The 23,491-nt window shown below is 47.0% G+C and overlaps 1 protein-coding gene across 1 annotated transcript in view; it reads left to right on the top strand.

The window, feature by feature from the left end:
* Positions 1 to 23,491, top strand: part of LOC143288827 (4'-phosphopantetheine phosphatase-like) — a 48,643-nt gene that overhangs the window by 8,878 nt on the left and 16,274 nt on the right. Inside the window, exons 5-11 of the mRNA XM_076597473.1 lie at positions 829 to 1,012; positions 2,867 to 2,959; positions 4,372 to 4,522; positions 8,242 to 8,429; positions 12,491 to 12,572; positions 14,300 to 14,412; positions 22,244 to 22,399. Of these exons, the coding sequence (XP_076453588.1) occupies positions 829 to 1,012; positions 2,867 to 2,959; positions 4,372 to 4,522; positions 8,242 to 8,429; positions 12,491 to 12,572; positions 14,300 to 14,412; positions 22,244 to 22,399 (967 nt within the window). The remainder of the gene's footprint in view (positions 1 to 828; positions 1,013 to 2,866; positions 2,960 to 4,371; positions 4,523 to 8,241; positions 8,430 to 12,490; positions 12,573 to 14,299; positions 14,413 to 22,243; positions 22,400 to 23,491) is intronic.

The following is a 23,491-nucleotide window of genomic DNA, read 5'->3' as shown; positions in this document are numbered from 1 at the left end:
TTTTTTTCTTCAGTCGTCAAAAAAATCTGCTGTTGAAACAAAAATATGTACGTGGTTACACTTTTAACATTTGTGGCATTCTTCTTCCTGCTTCAGATGTCATGTGCCTGTGTATTAGAGTGGACAAGGAGGATGAGATAGAGTGCCTTATCTATGGCTGCTGCGTGTTACAGAGTGGACAAGGAGGATGAGATAGAGTGCCTTATCTATGGCTGCTGCGTGTTACAGAGTGGACAAGGAGGATGAGATAGAGTGCCTTATCTATGGCTGCTGTGTGTTACAGAGTGGACAAGGAGGATGAGATAGAGTGCCTTATCTATGGCTGCTGTGTGTTACAGAGTGGACAAGGAGGATGAGATAGAGTGCCTTATCTTTGGCTGCTGTGTGTTACAGAGTGGACAAGGAGGATGAGATAGAGTGCCTTATCTTTGGCTGCAACTTCTTGCTGTGTGTTGCAGAGTGGACAAGGAAGATGAGATAGAGTGCCTTATCTTTGGCTGCTGTGTGTTACAGAGTGGACAAGGAGGATGAGATAGAGTGCCTTATCTTTGGCTGCAACTTCTTGCTGTGTGTTGCAGAGTGGACAAGGAGGATGAGATAGAGTGCCTTATCTATGGCTGCAACTTCTTGCTGTGTGTTGCAGAGTGGACAAGGAGGATGAGATAGAGTGCCTTATCTTTAGCTGCAACTTCTTGCTGTTTTTTGCAGAGTGGACAAGGAGGATGAGATAGAGTGCCTTATCTATGGCTGCTGTGTGTTGCAGAGTGGACAAGGAGGATGAGATAGAGTGCCTTATCTATGGCTGCAACTTCTGGCTGTGTGTTGCAGAGTGGACAAGGAGGATGAGATAGAGTGCCTTATCTATGGCTGCAACTTCTTGCTCAAGAACATTCCGGACGAGGCCTTCATGTACCAGAGGCATGGAAACCCGGACTACCGCTTCCAGGGTGTGGACCAAGATGTGTTCCCTTACCTCTTGGTCAACATTGGCTCTGGCGTCAGTCTCGTGAAGGTGGGTTGTTGTGTCATACGTGTTCAGTTGTAAAATGTGTCTCTTTTTTTTCTCCTTTTTTCTCTCTCTCTGACATTTGGGATTAAAGTTGTGAAACAGTTTGTTTAGTTCTTTGGAATACGCGGTTTTAACCAAACTGAAAAGATAAGTGCTATTAAAACTGAAAAATAATGATAAAAAGTGGAGACTGTGTCCAAGACTGTGTTCAGCTTCACTGGTAAAATCTCACAGAAGTCTTCTTAGATTTGTGTCTCTTTTCTAAATTTTTTCCCCCACTCCCACACACATTTATACACACACCAGTGTCAAGATGCACTCTCCCTCTCTGTCATTGTCTCTCTCCCCCTCTCCCTCCCTCTCCCCTCTCTCTCACTTTCTCCCTGTCTCTCTCCATCTCAGTCTCTCTCCATCTCCCTCTTTCTCACTCTCTGTCCCCCATTCTCTGTCTGTTCCTCAAGGCCTGACTAAGCGCGTTGGGTTACACTGCTGGTCAGGCATCTGCTTGGCAGATGATGTGTAGCGTATATGGATTTGTCCGAACGCAGTGACGCCTCCTTGAGCTACTGAAACTGTCTGTTCCTGGTAGTCTGTCTCTTTCTCTCCTCTCTCTCTCTCTCTCTGTCTCCCTTCTCTGTCTGCCACTGTCTCAGTCAGGCAGAGTGATTAATGTTGGCTAACAAATAGTTAAGAGTGGTAACTCTCTCCATTCACAAGGTGCACAACTTAAGTCAGTGCTGCTTACACTACCGATTCAGCTAGCACACAGGTAAATAAAAGGTACATTGGAACAAACCCAGACACTTCCTCAAAAAAGGAAGCGCCAGGCCTGTCCTTATACCGATCATTTGACATGTGCACGCAGCAGCAAAGACAGAAGAAATGTGCAAACACAAATTGGCTTTTATTCAAGACTGGCATAGCCTCTTTAATCCTGAACAAGCCACACAGAACACATGGACAATACAGAACATATGCTGGACTAGGTGGTTTTTCAACTTGAAATTAGCAAATAATGAGGCCAGGAGATGAAATGATTAACAAATAGTAAAGAGTGGTAACTCTCTTCATTCACAAGGTACACAACTTCAAGTCTGCTACTTATGCTACCGATTCAGCTAGCACACAGGTAAATAAAAGGTACATTGGAACAAACCCAGACACTTCCTCAAAAAAGGAAGCGCCAGGCCTGTCCTTACACCGATCATTTGACATGTGCACGCAGCAGCAAAGACATAAGAAATGTGCAAACACAAATTGGCTTTTATTCAAGACTGGCATAGCCTCTTTAATCCTGAACAAACCACACAGAACACATGGACAATACAGAACAAACACTCTGTTTGGTGTCATATACTGTACCATGTCAAACTGATGCAAACTAGGCCTATTGGTTTGCTCTGCTTGGCCAAATTTCGCGCGGCTAACAGTGAAAAGACGGGCCCACCCGCTCTCAGCCAATCAAACGCCTCTAAAAACTATAAGCGCTTAATCATTCCTTTGGCCAAGGCTCTCCACGCCATCTTGTCAGGTTTACGCTCTGTCTCGTCTTACGCTTTTTTCGGCTGTTCAGCGTATCCTTTTGGCCTTATTTTGTTGCATGCGGCTTGTGTTTATTGTATGCTTACATTCTGTGTACTCGATTCGACTCGGCACCCTCGATTCGTTCGATTTTTTCTGCCTCTAAGTCGATCCTGTCTTTCCTTTCTCTGTTGGGGGTCGGATTTTCGCTGGGTGCCTAAGCGCGGGTTCCATGCCTCGTGTGCCATACCACGAAGGCAGGGGATCATGATGCTGGGATTGAGACTCAGTAAGAGACTCTCACTCTGATTAATGTCGGCATTGTGGTGCACCCAGGTGGAGTCTGACAACAAGTTTGAGAGGATCGGAGGCACGTCGACTGGAGGGGGCACCTTCTGGGGGCTGGGGTGTCTGCTCACTCAGACCAAGGTCAGACCTCCCGTGCCTTCTTTGCTTCTCCATTTGTGTGGCACACCTGTGTCAGTCATGCTCAAAACATTGTTCTTTTGTTCTTGGCTGTGTATGTGCATTGTTCTTTTTGTTCTTGGCTGTGTATGTGCATTGTTCTTTTGTTCTTGGCTATGTATGTGCATTGTTCTTTTTGTTCTTGGCTGTGTATGTGCATTGTTCTTTTTGTTCTTGGCTGTGTATGTGCATTGTTCTTTTTGTTCTTGGCTGTGTATGTGCATTGTTCTTTTTGTTCTTGGCTGTGTATGTGCATTGTTCTTTTGTTCTTGGCTGTGTATGTGCATTGTTCTTTTTGTTTTTGGCTGTGTATGTGCATTGTTTTGTTCTTGGCTGTGTATGTGCATTGTTCTTTTGTTCTTGGCTGTGTATGTGCATTGTTCTTTTGTTCTTGGCTGTGTATGTGCTGGTGTGTAGTGGATAGATTGCATGAGAATAGAGCACAGTGCATTGAGTTTGGTATTTAAGACTCTGCACTGTGTGAAAAACGATCTATTGTTACTAGCATTATTTTCTTTCTTAGCCTGTGTATTTCTTCATCAGAGTGTTCATTCATAATATTTTTCTTTATTGGTTCATGTATTTCTTTATTCTATATTAATTTTCTTACCTTCATTATTGTTTTCATTATTTGCGTATTTGTTTATTTTGCAAATGTATCTCATAGGTGATATATACTCATGTATATTCCTGTCCTTTAACCTTTCAATGCGCTTTACCATGTGCAAGTAAGTTGACGTGTTTGTATGCACACATATAAATATACACACATGCACGCATGCATACACATCCATTTATGTGGGAGTGTATGTCTGTGTCTGTGGTTGGGTGCATGTGTATACTTCTGTGTATGTGGTTGTGTGTGGTTTGGCAGATAAGTTGGTGCGGGGGGGGTGTGTCAGTTTTTCATGTATGTGTGGAGGGGTGAGGTGGGTGTTGACATACATGTGTGTTTGGTTTGCAAGAGAGTGGTACTGTAATAGCTGATGGGGTTATGTACTTTATTATTTACATGGGGTGTCATGTTCTTCTTTGTGTTTTCTTTATGAAAACTGGACTGTGAGAGGACAGGAGACTCTGTGTGTATCACACTGAATGTATGTACGTATGCTTGTGTGGGGAGGGAGGCAGGAATATATGTATGTATATTTGAATATATGCTTGTGTATATGCATTGTGTTTATATGTGAGTTAAGTTTGCTGGGTACATTTTGATGTGTACCTGTAACATTGTAATGTCTTATGAATAATGGTAAGTGTTTTGTAACGCACCTAGAGCAGCTTTCTGGATAGAGTTCTGTACATAGGTATCCATTATTAATAATAATATTATTATGATGATGCTATTGACCACGGAAGCATGGGTTTCTTTCCAGTCATTCGATGAACTGCTGGAGCTGGCAGAGAAGGGGGACCATCGCTCTGTGGATATGCTGGTGAAGGATATTTACGGAGGTAACTATAGCAACCTGGGCCTGGGTGCTGACATCATCGCCAGCAGCTTCGGCAAAGCCACACGCCTGGATGGTAAGACAGCGTAGAGGCACTGTGTGTCTGTGTAGACGCTCTGATGGTGTGAGGTGGTTGGTAGTGACTGTGATTCTGTGTAGATACTGATGGGGTGAGGGGGTTGATAGTGACTGTGATTCTGTGTAGATACTGATGGTGTGAGGTGGTTGATAGTGACTGTGATTCTGTGTAGATACTGATGGTGTGAGGTGGTTGATAGTGACTGTGATTCTGTGTAGATACTGATGGTGTGAGGTGGTTGATAGTGACTGTGATTCTGTGTAGATACTGATGGTGTGAGGTGGTTGATAGTGACTGTGATTCTGTGTAGATACTGATGGTGTGAGGGGGTTGATAGTGACTGTGATTCTGTGTAGATACTGATGGTGTGAGGGGGTTGATAGTGACTGTGATTCTGTGTAGATACTGATGGTGTGAGGTGGTTGATAGTGACTGTGATTCTGTGTAGATACTGATGGTGTGAGGGGGTTGATAGTGACTGTGGCTCTGTGTAGATACTGATGGTGTGAGGGGGTTGATAGTGACTGTGATTCTGTGTAGATACTGATGGTGTGAGGGGGTTGATAGTGACTGTGATTCTGTGTAGATACTGATGGTGTGAGGTGGTTGATAGTGACTGTGATTCTGTGTAGATACTGATGGGGTGAGGCGGTTGATAGTGACTGTGATTCTGTGTAGATACTGATGGTGTGAGGGAGTTGATAGTGACTGTGTGTGTGTGTAGACGCTCTGATGGTGTGGGGGTTGATAGTGACTGTGATTCTGTGTAGATACTGATGGTGTGAGGTGGTTGATAGTGACTGTGATTCTGTGTAGATACTGATGGTGTGAGGGGGTTGATAGTGACTGTGATTCTGTGTAGATACTGATGGTGTGAGGTGGTTGATAGTGACTGTGGCTCTGTGTAGATACTGATGGTGTGAGGTGGTTGGTAGTGACTGTGATTCTGTGTAGATACTGATGGTGTGAGGGGGTTGATGGTGACTGTGATTCTGTGTAGATACTGATGGTGTGAGGAGGTTGATAGTGACTGTGATTCTGTGTAGATACTGATGGTGTGAGGGGGTTGATAGTGACTGTGATTCTGTGTAGATACTGATGGTGTGAGGTGGTTGATAGTGACTGTGATTCTGTGTAGATACTGATGGGGTGAGGTGGTTGATAGTGACTGTGATTCTGTGTAGATACTGATGGTGTGAGGGGGTTGATAGTGACTGTGATTCTGTGTAGATACTGATGGTGTGAGGGGGTTGATAGTGACTGTGATTCTGTGTAGATACTGATGGTGTGAGGGGGTTGATAGTGACTGTGGCTCTGTGTAGATACTGATGGTGTGAGGTGGTTGATAGTGACTGTGATTCTGTGTAGATACTGATGGTGTGAGGTGGTTGATAGTGACTGTGATTCTGTGTATTTGTTGTATGTTTGTTTGTATTTGATGTGACGTGCCCTTCTGTGACATATATGGTTTGTGAGCAGGTTGATAGTGATGGTCTCCTGTGAGATCACACGTAGTACCGTATTCTGAACGATGTACGTTATGGACCTCGATTCTGGGAACTGAGAGTGCTGGCTGATCACTGATTAGGGCTTGTTAGTACTAGGAGACTTAGCCCCACTATGCAATGAAGGTGTGAGGGGTGATGGGAAGTATCTAGAGTGGAGAGACATCAATACAGCCCATGAAGCATGGGCACTGAAGTTGAGGTCCAGCTGATGACGGTTCTGTGAGTACTGTGGTGTGGGTTTTAGATGTATTTGTATAGATGTGAGAGAAGGAGGATGACGATGATGATGATGTTGCTTTGGGGGTCCAATTTGGTTTGGGACTGCGTGACAAGGCTGTACTCTATGCTTCCTGTCATAATGATATCCCAGTGTTAACCAGGCCCGAGAGATACAGACACTTGCAGTGTTGGTCAGGTAATTAGAGCAACACACCCAAAGACGCATCCTTGAAGTGGATGACACTCGACTGTGTGGTCCCACTCTCCCCATTTAAGCCCACAGCACACTCAACTCTGGGTAGGAGCCAGCCACGAGCCAAAAAACTCACCTCCGCTGTGATTCGAACCCGCGTCCTCTCAGCTGTCAATCCGCAGCGCTAACCACTTCGCCACAGGTGCGTCCTGTATATGTTTAATCAGAACAGGCTTTTCTGAACACCACTGAGGTGACTCAGCTGCAGGTCAGGGTCTCCTCTGGTGTGTAGTCTTCTGGTGACATAATGTGGTTCCCTGTGAACTGCTGACACTGGGGTTGCAAAGGACGAATACAGGAGTAGCTCTGTATGGAAATGAACAGCATGGGAGTATAGATAACAGGGCAGAAAAAAAAGAAGGAAAAGGAAAACAGAAAGGACAGACTACAGACTCATTGTTGAAGCACACAAAAAAAACACCTTGGTATGACTGCGTTTTTTTGTTTTTGTCTTTTTGTATTGCATTACTCTTTGTCACAATAGATTTCTGTGTATTTCCCCAGGGAGAGTGCATCACTGCAGTGCAGCACCATCCTTTTTTTTCTTCTTCTTTTTTCTGCCTGCAAGTGTATCTCTTTTCCTGACTGTCCAAGGTGATTATTCTACACAATTTTGCCATGGACAGCCCTTTTGTTGCCTTGGTTTCCTTTACAATGCGCTAAGAGCATGCTACACATGGGACCTCGGTTTATCATCCCATCCAAATGACTAGCGTCCAGACCACCACACAAGGTGTAGTGGAAGGAGGAGAAAACACTGCTGAGCATGGGATTGGATCCGATGTGCTCAGATTCATTACTGCCAGAGTTGTCAAAAGCAGAAAACGCCATGACACGTGTGTGTGTTTGTGTGTGTGTGTGTGTGTGTTTGTGCGTGCATGCAGGAGAGAGCTTCCAGAAGGCGGACCTGGGCAAACATGTTACTGCCAGAGTTGTGTGTGTGTATGTGCAGGGGAGAGCTTCCAGGAGGACCTAGGCAGATGCATTACTGCCAGAGTTGTCAAAACCAGAAAACGCCATGACGTGTGTGTGTGTGTGTGTGTATGTGCAGGGGAGAGCTTCCAGGAGGACCTAGGCAGATGCATTACTGCCAGAGTTGTCAAAACCAGAAAACGCCATGACGTGTGTGTGTGTGTGTGTGTGTGCAGGGGAGAGCTTCCAGGAGGACCTAGGCAGATGCATTACTGCCAGAGTTGTCAAAACCAGAAAACGCCATGACGTGTGTGTGTGTGTGTGTGTGTGCAGGGGAGAGCTTCCAGGAGGACCTAGGCAGATGCATTACTGCCAGAGTTGTCAAAACCAGAAAACGCCATGACGTGTGTGTGTGTGTGTGTGTGTGTGCAGGGGAGAGCTTCCAGGAGGACCTAGGCAGATGCATTACTGCCAGAGTTGTCAAAACCAGAAAACGCCATGACGTGTGTGTGTGTGTGTGTGTGTGTGCAGGGGAGAGCTTCCAGGAGGACCTAGGCAGATGCATTACTGCCAGAGTTGTCAAAACCAGAAAACGCCATGACGTGTGTGTGTGTGTGTGTGTGTGTGTGCAGGGGAGAGCTTCCAGGAGGACCTAGGCAGATGCATTACTGCCAGAGTTGTCAAAACCAGAAAACGCCATGATGTGTGTGTGTGTGTGTGTGTGTGTGCAGGGGAGAGCTTCCAGGAGGACCTAGGCAGATTCATTACTGCCAGAGTTGTCAAAAGCAGAAAACGCCATGACGTGTGTGTGTGTGTGCGTGCAGGGGAGAGCTTCCAGAAGGAAGACCTGGTGCGCAGTCTGTTGCTGTGCATCAGCAACGACATTGGGCAGATCGCCTATCTACAGGCCCGGCTGCATAGGCTGACCAAGATCTACTTCGGGGGCTACTTCATCCGTGGCCACCCCCTCACCATGCACACCATCGGCTTTGCCATCAACTACTGGTCCAAGGTGCGCATGTTCGCCGCTGATTTTTTTTTTTTTCCTGGCTGGCCCCCTTCTGTCTCTGTTTCTGCTTCTCTCTCTCTCTCTCTCTCTCTCTCTCTCTCTCTCCTTGTCTCTGTCTCTCTCCCTGTCTCTGTCTCTCTCTCTCTGGTTCTCTCTCTCACTCTGGCTCTCTCTGTGGCTCTCTCTCTTGCTTTCACACTCTGTTTTTCTTTCTGTGACTCTCTTTCTCTCTCTCTATCTCTTTAAAAAAATTTTTACTGCACCTTCACAGTGAAAATGAAAACTGAAGCTGGATGATAGAGATGATAATGATAATAACAGTAATAATGATATTAGTGATAATTACGATGATGAATCACTTTTATGTTACACATACGTGACCAGCTTCTACAAAATGATAAATAAGTCTGTTTTTTAGCATATGAAGATATATATGCCACTGGAAAGAAGACTAAAAGACCTTTCCAATGATGTATAAAACATGTTCCTAGGTAAAAAAATATAGAAATTACGGGAGTTCAGCGTGTGTTAGTAGTGCTGCAGCCATTTTGAGAAAGACAGCTTCAAAGTTTTGCAACTGACTGGAGATTTTTCCCTAGAAATGATGCTTTGTTTTAGCCGTATGCCTGTGAAAGTTAGGCAGGTTATCAAACTAGGGTCTGCACATCCTTTGGGCAATGATATTCACACTTGATGATAATACTAATGTAATTTTGAATGGTAGGTTTTGGGTGCAAAAGAGCTTTTTTCTTTTTGATCCTTAACAAAGTTGTTTGTTTTGATGATGCACATCTAAATTTTGATTTTGTTAAGAACTGAAATAAACTTGGAATTTTTTTTTTAAAATCATTATTTTTATTTTTTGTACTTTGAATATGCCAGTGTGGGTGGGTGTGCAGGGGTTTGCTGTGTATGGCCCATTTTTGTTCATTCTTTATTTCAGTGATTTGCCCTTTAAGTATCCCCCATTTCCACTTTATTATGTTTTATGTATTTACCTGCATGTTTATTTTTAGTATTTCTTTTTCTTTGATGTTAATGTATTCTATTAAGATATCGAATAGATGTTAATGTAAAATATGCTGTTTTTTGGGGGTAATTGCTCTGCAATATCGGCATGTTAGTGCGGAAATTAACTAAATTTTCAAATTTACAGTTTGAATTGAGCAAAAACAGCGAGATATGTTGTAATGTAGAGGTGAACTGTACACTGGTGCAAAAAAATCGATTTACAGACGGACCCTCAGCACTGTCTTTGCCTGTAGCGCCATTGAATGCAGCGTGAGTTATCCATCATTTCGTGGGAGGTGGTCACATATTAATGATGATAATAATAATAATCATGAATTGTTTTTATGTTACACATAATATTGCAAAATGCATAATCTTGCAAAAACTTGACGCACTGTACACACCCCACTCACACTAACACCCTACACCCATGAACAGTGATCCACACACACACAGCCTGTGACATAGGTAGCTTCAGTGTCCCCAGCATTGAAATAAAAAGAGTCAGAAAAGAGTAAATCTATCTGTCTGTCTCTCCTCTCTCTCTCTCTCTCTCTCTCTCATGTCATCAAGTGATGTGGCAAACCAGCATGACTGTCAGTTCTGTGAATTTCAGTCGATGACGATCTAAGTGTGACAGGCAGTGATGAACTTTGATGTCCTCATGACAGTGGAGACGTGACACAGCACAGTGCAGCATGGTGCAGTTTTGAGGGATGTAAAACAGTACTGTACCATGTCACATTGCAATGTGATGCATTACATCACAGCACAGAGCAGTGCAGCACTGTACCATGTCACATTGCAATGTGATGCATTACATCACAGCACAGAGCAGTGCAGTACTGTTCCATGTCACATTGCAATGTGAGGCATTACATCATAGCACAGAACAGTGCAGTACTGTACCATGTCACATTGCAATGTGAGGCATTACATCACAGCACAGAGCAGTGCAGTACTGTTCCATGTCACATTGCAATGTGATGCATTACATCACAGCACAGAGCAGTGCAGCACTGTACCATGTCACATTGCAATGTGATGCATTACATCACAGCACAGAGCAGTGCAGCACTGTACCATGTCACATTGCAATGTGAGGCATTACATCACAGCACAGAGCAGTGCAGCACTGTTCTAATCTCATTGCGATGTGATGTTTCACATCACATCACAGAGCAGTGCAGCACTGTACCACATCACATTGCAGTGTGAGGCATTGCATCACAACACAGAGCAGTGCAGCACTACTGTGTCGCATTGCAATGTGATGCATTACATCACAGCACAGAGCAGTGCAGCACGGTACCACACCACATTGCAATGTGAGGCATATCATCACAACACAGTGCAATGCAGCGCTGTACTGTGTCACATTGCAATGTGATGCATTGCATCACAGCACAGAGCAGTGCAGCACTGTACCACGTCACATTGCAATGTGATGTATCACAGCACAGCACAGAGCAGTACAGCACTGTACCATGTTACATTGCAATGTGATGCATCACAGCACAGCACAGAGCAGTACAGCACCGTACCATGTTACATTGCAATGTGATGCATTGCATCACGACTCAGTGCAGTGCAGCACTATACCACGTCACATTGCAATGTGATGCATCACAGCACAGCACAGAGCAGTACAGCACCGTACCATGTTACATTGCAATGTGATGCATCACAGCACAGCACAGAGCAGTGCAGCACTATACCACGTCACATTGCAATGTGATGCATTGCATCACAACACAGAGCAGTGCAGCACTATACCACGTCACATTGCAATGTGATGCATTGCATCACAGCACAGAGCAGTGCAGCACTATACCACGTCACATTGCAATGTGATGCATCACAGCACAGCACAGAGCAGTACAGCACCGTACCATGTTACATTGCAATGTGATGCATCACAGCACAGCACAGAGCAGTGCAGTACTGTTCCATGTCACATTGCAATGTGATGCATCACAGCACAGCACAGAGCAGTGCAGCACTATACCACGTCACATTGCAATGTGATGCATTGCATCACAACACAGTGCAGTGCAGCACTGTACCACGTCACATTGCAATGTGATGCATTGCATCACAACAAAGTGCAGTGCAGCACTGTACCACGTCACATTGCAATGTGATGCATTGCATCACAACACAGTGCAGTGCAGCACTGTACCACGTCACAAGGCTGTTTAATGTATCAACATCAGCACAGTACAGCACAGTGCCGAACAGCTCAGCAGAGGTTTGTGCAGTGTACAGTGTATGATCGAAGGTTCCACAAGCCTTTATAGCTGGCCGATGATAGGCCCAGTGAAATCATGTTATTCATGTGTAGGGCTCAGCATAGGAAGGCAGGGCCCAGTCCTTTCCGTCCACCAGTTCCACCTTCCCCAGCTGAAGCCAGGTACCCGTTGACACCTGTGTGGGAGTGAGGAAAATGCCGTTCCCAGGGACACGAACACCATGCAGGAACGAGGCCTTGAACCCTGATCACTGGCAAGCACTTGGATCACGGTTCCAACACCTGACCCGTTCTGCTCATGGGAGCTCCTGCGCTTCGTAGCGCGCTGCAACTGATGTAACTCTTTCGTGCGGTGCAACACAGTGGAGTGATGGCCTAGAGGTAACGTGTCCGCCTAGGAAGTGAGAGAATCTTGAGCGTGCTGGTTCGAATCACAGCTCAGCCGCCGATATTTTCTCCCCCTCCACTAGACCTTGAGTGGTGGTCTGGATGCTAGTCATTCGGATGAGACGATAAACCGAGGTCCTGTGTGCAGCGTGCACTTAGCGCATGTAATAGAACCCACAGCAACAAAAGGGTTGTTCCTGGCAAAATTCTGTAGAAAAATCAACTTCGATAGGAAAAACAAATAAAACTGCATGCAGGAAAAAAATAATACAAAAAAAAAAGGGTGGCGCTGTAGTGTAGCGACGCACTCTCCCTGGGGAGAGCAGCCTGAATTTCACACAGAGAAATCTGTTGTGATAAAAAGAAATACAAATACAAGTATGAGAGCAGTGAGCACTTGTGTGGACTGTTTCAGGGAGAGGTGCAGGCACTGTTTCTCAGGCATGAAGGATACCTTGGGGCGGTCGGGGCCTTTCTCAAAGGGGCAGAAGAAGAAGGTAACTGTGCTGGTTGTTTGTCAGAGGGGGGTTGGGGAGGGGGATATTTGTGTGTGTGTGGAAGGGGGGGCAGGGTGTGTATAGGAGAAGTGTGTTGGGGGGTGGGGGGGGGTGGAGGTGGAGGTGTGTGTGGGAAGGGTGTGTGTGTGTGGGAGGGAGGTGTGTATAGGAGAAGTGTTTGTGTGGGAGATGTGTGGGGGTGGGGGGGGGGAGGAGTATGTTTGTGAGGGAAGGGTATGTGTGTGGGAGGGGTACACATGTGTGGGAGGGGTGTGTGTCTAGAAGTGTTTGTGTGGGAGATGTGGGGGGGTGTGGGGGTGGAGGGGTATATGTGTGGGGGAAGGGTATGTGTGTGTGGGAGGGGATGTGTGTGTATAGGTGAAGTGTTTGTGTGGGAGATGTGGGGGGGGGGTGGAGGGGTATGTGTGTGTGGGAGGGGTATGTGTGTGTGGGAGGGGATGTGTGTGTATAAGTGAAGTGTTTGTGTGGGAGATGTGTGTGGGGGGTGGAGGGGTATGTTTGTGTGGGAGGGGTTTGTGTGTGTGGGAGAAGTGTGTGTGTGTGTATGTGTGTGTGTGTGTGTATAGGAGAAGTGTTTGTGTGGGATATGTGTGTGTGGGGTGGAGGGGTATGTGTGTGTGGGAAGGGTATGTGTGTGTGTGTTGGGGGGGGGGGGTGGTGCCTGTATAGAAGTGTTTGTGTGGGAGATGTGTGTGTGTGTGGTGGAGGGGTATGTGTTTGTGGGAGGGGTATGTGAGAGGTATTTATGTGTAGAAGGGGTATTTATAAAGTGTGTGTGTGTGTGAAGGGTATGTGAGGGGCATTTATGTGTAGAAGGGGTATTACAAAGTGTGTGGGGGTATTTACAAATTGTGTGGGGAAGGTGTGTGAGGGGTATTTATGTGTAGAAAGGGGTATGTACAAAGTGTAAAGAGAGGATCCATATGCTTTATTTGCAACTAAACAATGGAGCCATGAAAAGATAGAAAGCCCTGTCGTAGGGTGTCCTCAAAGGGAAAAATACGAACTAACAAGCCTAGTTGGTTTTTTTTAAGGGACATCAGAATGACTGAGGATTAAAAAAAACAACGTGGAGATTAACCTTTTTTTAGTTGAGGATGGTTTGTTTAAAACTGTATTGAAGTGGAAGTAAAGACTAAAGAAAGAACTGGAACTGTTGCCTTCGAGGAGCCAAGACAGCAACATCAGATGGATACAAGAGGAGGGAGTTTCAGCTGGAAAGTGTTGGCCCATTGGGGAGATTGTGAATGTGTGTGTGTGTGTGTGTGTGTGCGTGTGCATGTGTGTGCGTGTGTGTGTGTGTATGTGCGTGTGTGTGTGTGTGTGTGTGTGTGTGTGTGTGCGTGTGTGTGTGCGTGCGTGCGTGCGTGCGTGTGTGTGTGCGTGCGTGCGCGCGCGCGCGTGTGTGTGCGTGTGTGTGCGTGCGCGTGTGCGTGCGTGCGTGCGTGCGTGTGTGTGTGCGTGTGTGTGTGTGTGCGTGTGTGTGTGTGTGTGTGTGTGTGTGTGTGACACAAGCCTTGTTTCAGGAGTCAAACAAAAAGTCTACATTACATCTAAGGTCTCAACAGGACCCAAAAACTCCACAGTTCAAACAAAAGTCTTTCTTGTATTCTTTATTTTATCTGTTTTCTTCCTTTATGAAGAAGTGTCAGGAACGTGCACTGACTGAGACACATATTCAACAAAGGGTGTAAATTGGGCTGCAGATGCTGAAAAATACTCCTGGGGAGAGAACATGGCGGGGAGCTCCGGTCTGACCAGCCCCAGGTCTTCCTTTGCCGAGACCAACTGCCCGCACTCCAGCGTGTTTGATTCAGCAGTGAGTTCTGTTGTAGCAACATGTCCCCACCACATTGATTGGTCCCCACCTGTCAGCCCTTCCGTTTTCAGCAGAATTTCAGTTATGAAATCATCATTTGAAAAATGATTTTAAATCATGCTTTTACCCTCATCATCCTTAAACAAAAAGTTTTATATTAACCTGTTTTATCTGTACCAGCCTAATACTAGAATTTTACAGTGAGATCAGCCAAGTGGACTTGGTTTTTTACCCACCGTTCAGCTGAGTGTGGTGCCTTTGACTTGGACTTTGATGGTTTGCGTTGTAGGAGCCTAGTCGGCTATATCCACAACGGGGAGGTTGGCTGTGTAGCTTCTACACAGCACGCATGCTGCTGCTACTGTGATGGTGGTCCTGCACCCTGGCCAGTAGCTGATTGTCGTTCAGGTTGTTCCGGTCTGCAGCTGTTTTGATAAAGAACAAGTTCTTAAATTGTTCTGCCTCTCATGGAACAGAGCAAAGCCACCTTAACCCTTTCGCTGCCAGGAAAATAAGATTTAAGAGAAATCTATTTGCCAGGGTTTTTTTCACAAAAAACGGGTATAAATTTTCAAAATAAATCTGTGCTCTTTGTTACTGGAGAAATACCAATAAAAGTATATATTTTCTGAAAAGTAAATGAATAAAGAATACAAAAAATGCTGTTTTCCCATTTTATATATTTTTTATTAGTGATATGCTATTGTTTTGAAATCAGTGTTTTCTTTTTTGTCACATTTTCAGCTTGTTCATTATAAACATTAGTCAGGTAATTTGCACTAAAATATATTTTCTGGACAAATGGATATCTGCACACACAAAATCATACTAGAACAACCACAATAAAAAAAAAAAATTAAAAAGAGATAGATACACAATGCATTGTGACTTCTCCAAGTGATAATATAGATGTGAGGCCACGCCCCCTCAGTCTCCACCCCCCTCCTCTTCACCCCTCTCACATGATCACTTTATCCAGTTCTCAGCAGACCGCGTTGGCTGAGTGCCAAGAAAATCGCTCACACTGAGTCTTGCTAATAATTCGGTCACTTTCTGTCGCCTGCTACAACTGTCCAGCCGGCATCACTCACTGGTAGTCGTATCTTGGCCACTCTCATGATTGCTCCCTTTATTTTCCATCAAATCATCCTATAAATGTTCATCACTGTCTTCTCCTTCGAATTTATGCTTCAGTTCTTTCTGAGCATCAGCTAAAGAAAGTAATCTTGGTTGATTTAGTTCCCCACGATCGCATGTCTTGAGCATGGAGTCAGTCCGACATTTTGTTGAGTGAGCGAGGAAAGGAGCCAGGCAAACACTTCTACGGCAACCCAACCAAAACATTCAAATACAGGACTGCCTCATGACGTAGATGGTGTTTCTAGCTGTGAAAAAAAATCTAGAAAGATTCCCCATGCTAAAGCTACCGGGATTTTTGTCAGTGAACTGAATGCAAAGCAGGGAAAAGTCAGAATATTTTGATGACGAGTTATCTCGTCATTATGGCAGCGAAGCGTACATGCTTGTGATGATGAGTTATCTGGTCATGTGAGCAGCCTAGGGGTTAAGCGAAGCCACCTTCAGCATATGATGGTCTCTCTGAATGAGTGGTTGCCTTGTGGTAACACACCCACAGAGCGAGAGAGTGAATCTGAGCCTAAGGGATCAAAAGAAATGTCCTCCCCTCCACTGGACCTTGAGTAGTGGTCTGGAACCCAGTCAGTCTGGCTGAGGCAAATTAAGGTCCCACGTGTAGCATACATTTAACGCATGTAAAAGAACCTACAGCCAGAAGAGAGCTGTCCCTCTGTAAAATCCTTTCTGATATACACATGTGTTTGTACGTTACTGTAGCCTGACTGAATAACACAGAAAACAAATGATGAACTCCCAAAGGCATTGTCAGTCGGCTGTACCCAGGTAGGCAGCCTGCTGTGCCAGTGACTCATCTTCTTCTCATTGGTCAGAAAATGGTTCTGTATTAGAGCTTGGTCTCTGACGGGGGATAAACACTATGAAACTATCTGTATCAATCAGTCAAGGTGTGCCTGTGATTCTGTGTCCGTAAAACTGACCTCACCTGTACCTATTCACCTCAGTTTTCCATCCATTCTTGTGTGAGTGCAACTTATTACTGACGAGTGAGTTGCGATTCATTGGAATGATCACTTTCAAGCTGTACTTCCCACCCACCAGTGTGCCCTTTCACCCTCCCTCTTTGCACTTCCCACCCACCAGTGTGCCCTTTCACCCTCCCTCTTTGCACTTCCCACCCACCAATGTGCCCTTTCACCCTCCCTCTTTGCACTTCCCACCCACCAGTGTGCCCTTTCACCCTCCCTCTTTGCACTTCCCACCCACCAGTGTGCCCTTTCACCCTCCCTCTTTGCACTTCCCACCCACCAGTGTGCCCTTTCACCCTCCCTCTTTGCACTTCCCACCCACCAGTGTGCCCTTTCACCCTCCCTCTTTGTACTTCCCACCCACCAGTGTGCCCTTTCACCCTCCCTCTTTGTACTTCCCACCCACCAGTGTGCCCTTTCACCCTCCCTCTTTGCACTTCCCACCCACCAGTGTGCCCTTTCACCCTCCCTCTTTGCACTTCCCACCCACCAGTGTGCCCTGTCACCCTCCCTCTTTGTACTTCCCACCCACCAGTGTGCCCTGTCACCCTCCCTCTTTGCACTTCCCACCCACCAGTGTGCCCTGTCACCCTCCCTCTTTGCACTTCCCACCCACCAGTGTGCCCTTTCACCCTCCCTCTTTGCACTTCCCACCCACCAGTGTGCCCTTTCACCCTCCCTCTTTGCACTTCCCACCCACCAGTGTGCCCTTTCACCCTCCCTCTTTGTACTTCCCACCCACCAGTGTGCCCTTTCACCCTCCCTCTTTGTACTTCCCACCCACCAGTGTGCCCTTTCACCCTCCCTCTTTGTACTTCCCACCCACCAGTGTGCCCTGTCACCCTCCCTCTTTGCACTTCCCACCCACCAGTGTGCCCTTTCACCCTCCCTCTTTGTACTTCCCACCCACCAGTGTGCCCTTTCACCCTCCCTCTTTGTACTTCCCACCCACCAGTGTGCCCTTTCACCCTCCCTCTTTGTACTTCCCACCCACCAGTGTGCCCTTTCACCCTCCCTCTTTGTACTTCCCACCCACCAGTGTGCCCTTTCACCCTCCCTCTTTGTACTTCCCACCCACCAGTGTGCCCTGTCACCCTCCCTCTTTGCACTTCCCACCCACCAGTGTGCCCTGTCACCCTCCCTCTTTGTACTTCCCACCCACCAGTGTGCCCTGTCACCCTCCCTCTTTGCACTTCCCACCCACCAGTGTGCCCTTTCACCCTCCCTCTTTGCACTTCCCACCCACCAGTGTGCCCTTTCACCCTCCCTCTTTGCACTTCCCACCCACCAGTGTGCCCTTTCACCCTCCCTCTTTGCACTTCCCACCCACCAGTGTGCCCTTTCACCCTCCCTCTTTGCACTTCCCACCCACCAGTGTGCCCTTTCACCCTCCCTCTTTGTACTTCCCACCCACCAGTGTGCCCTTTCACCCTCCCTCTTTGTACTTCCCACCCACCAGTGTGCCCTTTCACCCTCCCTCTTTGCACTTCCCACCCACCAGTGTGCCCTTTCACCCTCCCTCTTTGCACTTCCCACCCACCAGTGTGCCCTTTCACCCTCCCTCTTTGTACTTCCCACCCACCAGTGTGCCCTTTCACCCTCCCTCTTTGTACTTCCCACCCACCAGTGTGCCCTTTCACCCTCCCTCTTTGCACTTCCCACCCACCAGTGTGCCCTTTCACCCTCCCTCTTTGTACTTCCCACCCACCAGTGTGCCCTTTCACCCTCCCTCTTTGTACTTCCCACCCACCAGTGTGCCCTTTCACCCTCCCTCTTTGCACTTCCCACCCACCAGTGTGCCCTTTCACCCTCCCTCTTTGCACTTCCCACCCACCAGTGTGCCCTTTCACCCTCCCTCTTTGTACTTCCCACCCACCAGTGTGCCCTTTCACCCTCCCACTTTGCACTTCCCACCCACCAGTGTGCCCTTTCACCCTCCCTCTTTGCACTTCCCACCCACCAGTGTGCCCTTTCACCCTCCCTCTTTGCACTTCCCACCCACCAGTGTGCCCTTTCACCCTCCCTCTTTGCACTTCCCACCCACCAGTGTGCCCTTTTACACCCCCTCTTTGCACTTCCCACCCACCAGTGTGCCCTGTCACCCTCCCTCTTTGCACTTCCCACCCACCAGTGTGCCCTTTCACCCTCCCTCTTTGCACTTCCCACCCACCAGTGTGCCCTGTCACCCTCCCTCTTTGCACTTCCCACCCACCAGTGTGCCCTGTCACCCTCCCTCTTTTCCCCTCTGTGGGCCTCAAGGAAATCAAAATGGCGTAAAACAGTGGGTCACAGTGTTTGTATTTATTTGTATTTGTATTTCTTTTTACCACAACAGATTTCTCTGTGTGAAATTCGGGCTGCTCTCCCCGGGGAGAGCGCGTCGCTACATTACAGCGCCACCCTTTTTAAAAAAATTTTTCCTGCATGCAGTTTTATTTGTTTTTCCTATCGAAGTGGATTTTTCTACAGAATTTTGCCAGGAACAACCCTTTTGTTGCCATGGGTTCTTTAATGTGCTCTAAGTGCATGCTGTACATGGGACCTCGGTTTATCATCTCATCCGAATGACTAGCGTCCAGACCACCACTCAAGGTCTAGTTGAGGGGGAGAAAATATCGGCGGCTGAGCCGTGATGAGAACCAGCGTGCTCAGATTCTCTTGCTTCCTAGGCGGACGCGTTACCTCTGGGCCATCACTCCGGCGAGATTAAACGTAACACTTAGGGCGGGGGGGTGGGGGGTGGGATGTCCTAGAATGAAGAAGATTGTTCACAGAATGTGTTTTTATTATGATTTGGGAATGCCAGTTTTGGCAGTGTCAAGTGATAATTAATATTGCTTGTTGCATACTGTGCAAAACATAAATTTTGTTGTTGTTGTTGTTGTGAAGTGTGTTACACTGTGATGGACGACAGCAGAGTAGACAAGCCGCTTTGTCACATTTACCTTTTTTCAAACGAAGTGAAGAAAGCAGACCCCCACAGAAGAGATGAAATGAGACTTGAGTGCCAGTTCTTGAGCATTTGAGACAGCTTTGTGGAGCAGAAAGAAGTGAAAAGGAAAGCAAAAAGGACCCAAAACAGGAAGCCAGCCAGTCAGACAGGACCTATCCCCCCCACCCTCCTCGCTTGGCAGCCAGTCAAACAGGACCTATCCCCCCACCCTCCACGCTTGCCAGCCAATCAGACAGGACCTATCCCCCCCCCCCCCACCCTCCACGCTTGGCAGCCAGTCAAACAGGACCTATCCCCCCCACCCTCCTCGCTTGGCAGCCAGTCAGACAGGACCTATCCCCCACCCTGCACGCTTGGCAGCCAGTCAAACAGGACCTATCCCCCACCCTGCACGCTTGGCAGCCAGTCAAACAGAACCTATCCCCCACCCTGCACGCTTGGCAGCCAGTCAAACAGGACCTATCCCCCCACCCTCCTCGCTTGCCAGCCAGTCAAACAGGACCTATCCCCCCCCCACCCTCCACGCTTGCCAGCCAATCAGACAGGACCTATCCCCGACCCTCCTCACTTGCCAGCCAATCAAACAGGACCTATACCCCCACCCTCCTCACTTGCCAGCCAATCAGACAGGACCTATCCCCCCACCCTCCTCACTTGCCAGCCAATCAAACAGGACCTATCCCCCACCCTCCTCACTTGCCAGCCAATCAATCAGGACCTATCCCCAACCCTCCTCACTTGCCAGCCAATCAGACAGGACCTATCCCCCACCCTCCTCACTTGCCAGCCAATCAGACAGGACCTATCCCCCACCCTCCTCACTTGCCAGCCAATCAATCAGGACCTATCCCCCACCCTCCTCACTTGCCAGCCAATCAGACAGGACCTATCCCCCACCCTCCTCACTTGCCAGCCAATCAATCAGGACCTATCCCCCACCCTCCTCACTTGCCAGCCAATCAATCAGGACCTATCCCCCACCCTCCTCACTTGCCAGCCAATCAATCAGGACCTATCCCCCCACCCTCCTCACTTGCCAGCCAATCAGACAGGACCTATCCCCCACCCTCCATGCTTGCCAGCCAATCAGACAGGACCTATCCCCCCACCCTCCTCACTTGCCAGCCAATCAGACAGGACCTATCCCCCCTCCTCCTGCCAGCCAATCAACAGGACCTATCCCCCCACCCTCCTCGCTTGCCAGCCAGTCAGACAGGACCTATCCCCCACCCTCCTCACTTGCCAGCCAATCAAACAGGACCTATCCCCCCACCCTCCTCGCTTGCCAGCCAGTCAGACAGGACCTATCCCCCACCCTCCTCGCTTGCCAGCCAATCAAACAGTACCTATCCCCCACCCTCCTCACTTGCCAGCCAATCAGACAGGACCTATCCCCCCCACCCTCCTCACTTGCCAGCCAATCAGACAGGACCTATCCCCCCCCCCTCCTCACTTGCAAAAAAACAAAACAAAGCATCCTTAACAACTCTCTTCCACCCATTCTCCTCCCAAGTGAATAGCAAACTAATGATTATGTGTTTGTGAGTCTGGATGCTCGCTTGAGTGTGCATGTGCAGTGTGGGTGTTTATGAGCGTGTGTATCTGTGTCTGTCTGTATGAATGCTCGCTTGCATGTCCATGAACAATGTGTGAGTGTGAATGTTCGGTTACGTGTCCATGAACAATGTGTGAGTGTGAATGTTGGGTTGCGTGTGCATGAACAATGTGTGAGTGTGAATGTTTGGTTGCGTGTGCATGAACAGTGTGTGAGTGTGAATGTTTGGTAGCGTGTGCATGGACATTGTGTGAGTGTGAATGTTCGGTTGCATGTGCATGAACAATGTGTGAGTGTGAATGTTTGGTTGCGTGTGCATGAACAATGTGTGAGTGTGAATGTTTGGTTGCGTGTGCATGAAGAATGTGTGAGTGAATGTTCGGTTGCATGTGCATGAACAATGTGTGAGTGTGAATGTTCGGTTGCGTGTGCATGAATAATGTGTGAGTGTGAATGTTCGGTTGCATGTGCATGAACAATGTGTGAGTGTGAATGTTTGGTTGCGTGTGCATGAACAATGTGTGAATGTGAATGTTCGGTTGCGTGTGCATGAACAGTGTGTGAGTGTGAATGTTTGGTTGCGTGTGCATGAACAATGTGTGAGTGTGAATGTTTGGTTGCTTGTGCATGAACAATGTGTGAGTGTGAATGTTTGGTTGCGTGTGCATGAATAATGTGTGAGTGTGAATGTTCAGTTGCATGTGCATGAACAATGTGTGAGTGTGAATGTTTGGTTGCGTGTGCATGAATAATGTGTGAGTGTGAATGTTCAGTTGCATGTGCATGAACAATGTGTGAGTGTGGATGCTTGCCTTTATGTTTATGTACAATGTATGTGTGTGAGCAATTTTTACATGGGGAGGTGCTATATAAATCAAATCATTAATATTATTATGTGTGTTGTGTGTGTGTTGTATGCATGTGTGTGTTGTATGTATGTTATGTGTATGTTGTTTATGTGTGCGTGTTGTGTTTGTGTGTGTGTTGTTTATGTGTACATGTTGTGTATGTACGTGTGTGTGTGTGTGTGTGTGTTGTTTATGCATGTTGTTTGTGTGTGTGTGTATGTGCGTGTGTGTGTGTGTGTGTGTGTGTGTATGCGTGTTATGTGTGTGTTGTGTGTGTGTTGTTTATGTCTGTGTGTTGTTTATGTTTGTTGTGTGTGCGCGTGTTATGGTGTGGTGTGTGGTGTGTGTGCAGTTTGACATGTTGGAAATCGACCGCCTGGAGCGGCCGGTGCTGGTGTGCCCTCTGCTGCTGGACCCCTCCAGCTACTTCCCGGACACGGTGGACCTCATGCAGGACGCTGACGCCAGGAGCTACTGGCTGCAATGCTTCGCTGATGGGGCCGCCAAGGTCAGGGCCGCCTGATGGCAATGCTGTCAGCGTCGTCATACAGGGACGGGGTTGAGTGGGGGGGGTTTGAGGGATGTGGGGGCTAGGGGGAAGTGGTATGTGTGTGTGTGTAGTTTGTGTGTGTTGTGTGTGTGTGTGTGTGTTGTTTGTGTTTGTGTGTTGCTTGTTTGTGTTTGTGTGTATGTTGGTCATTTCCATCTGTCTTGTCTTTTTTCTTCTATTTTTTCCTTTTTTCTTGTTGTTTTCTTCTTTTTTTTCTTTCTTTATGGTTTTTTTTTTTTCTTTTTCTTTTTCTTTTTCTCCCCCTTTTTTCTTTTGTTTTAATTTTTCTTTATCTTTTTCTTCTTTCAAATTAAAAAAAAAAAAAATCTTGTTCTTTTTGTTCTTGATATTCTAGTTTTCTTTTTGTTTTGTCATTTTCTCTTTTTCTTCTTCTTCTTACTCACCTTCATCTGCATTCGTGGACTGCAGTTTCAAGGGTGTTTTTTTGTTGTTTTTTCCTGTTTATTGCATCTTGAATTCTGTTACATTGAGACTGTGCTTGTGATTCATGTTGGAAAACAGGAAGAATAGAACCTTGTTTGTAAAGGTGAATAAAACAAGAAACATAAACAAATCACATTTAAAATATAGAACAATGTTCCAAGAGTGGGATGTGTGTGCAGTGAAATAGAACAATATTCCAAGAGAGGGATGTGTGTGCAGTGAAATAGAACAATATTTCAAGAGAGGGATGTGTGTGCAGTGAAGTAGAATAATGTTCCAACAGAGGGATGTGTGCGCAGTGAAATAGAACAATATTCCAAGAGAGGGATGTGTGTGCAGTGAAATAGAACAATGTTCCAAGAGAGGGATGTGTGTGCAGTGAAGTAGAACAATGTTCCAAGAGAGGGATGTGTGTGCAGTGAAATAGAACAATGTTCCAAGAGAGGGATGTGTGTGCAGTGAAGTAGAACAATGTTCCAAGAGTGGGATGTGTGTATGCAGTCACCTGAATGGGATGAGTCAGGCAGCCATTGTTTGTTTTGTCGGGGGCATGGGGGATGGTCCATGCTGGTAATCTCCCTGTTTCCATCTCCCACTGAACCCCGA

Source organism: Babylonia areolata, chromosome 13 (genome assembly GCF_041734735.1).
Source record: "Babylonia areolata isolate BAREFJ2019XMU chromosome 13, ASM4173473v1, whole genome shotgun sequence".
NCBI classification, from domain to species: domain Eukaryota; kingdom Metazoa; phylum Mollusca; class Gastropoda; order Neogastropoda; family Buccinidae; genus Babylonia; species Babylonia areolata.
This window is presented reverse-complemented; position numbering and strand designations above follow the sequence as displayed.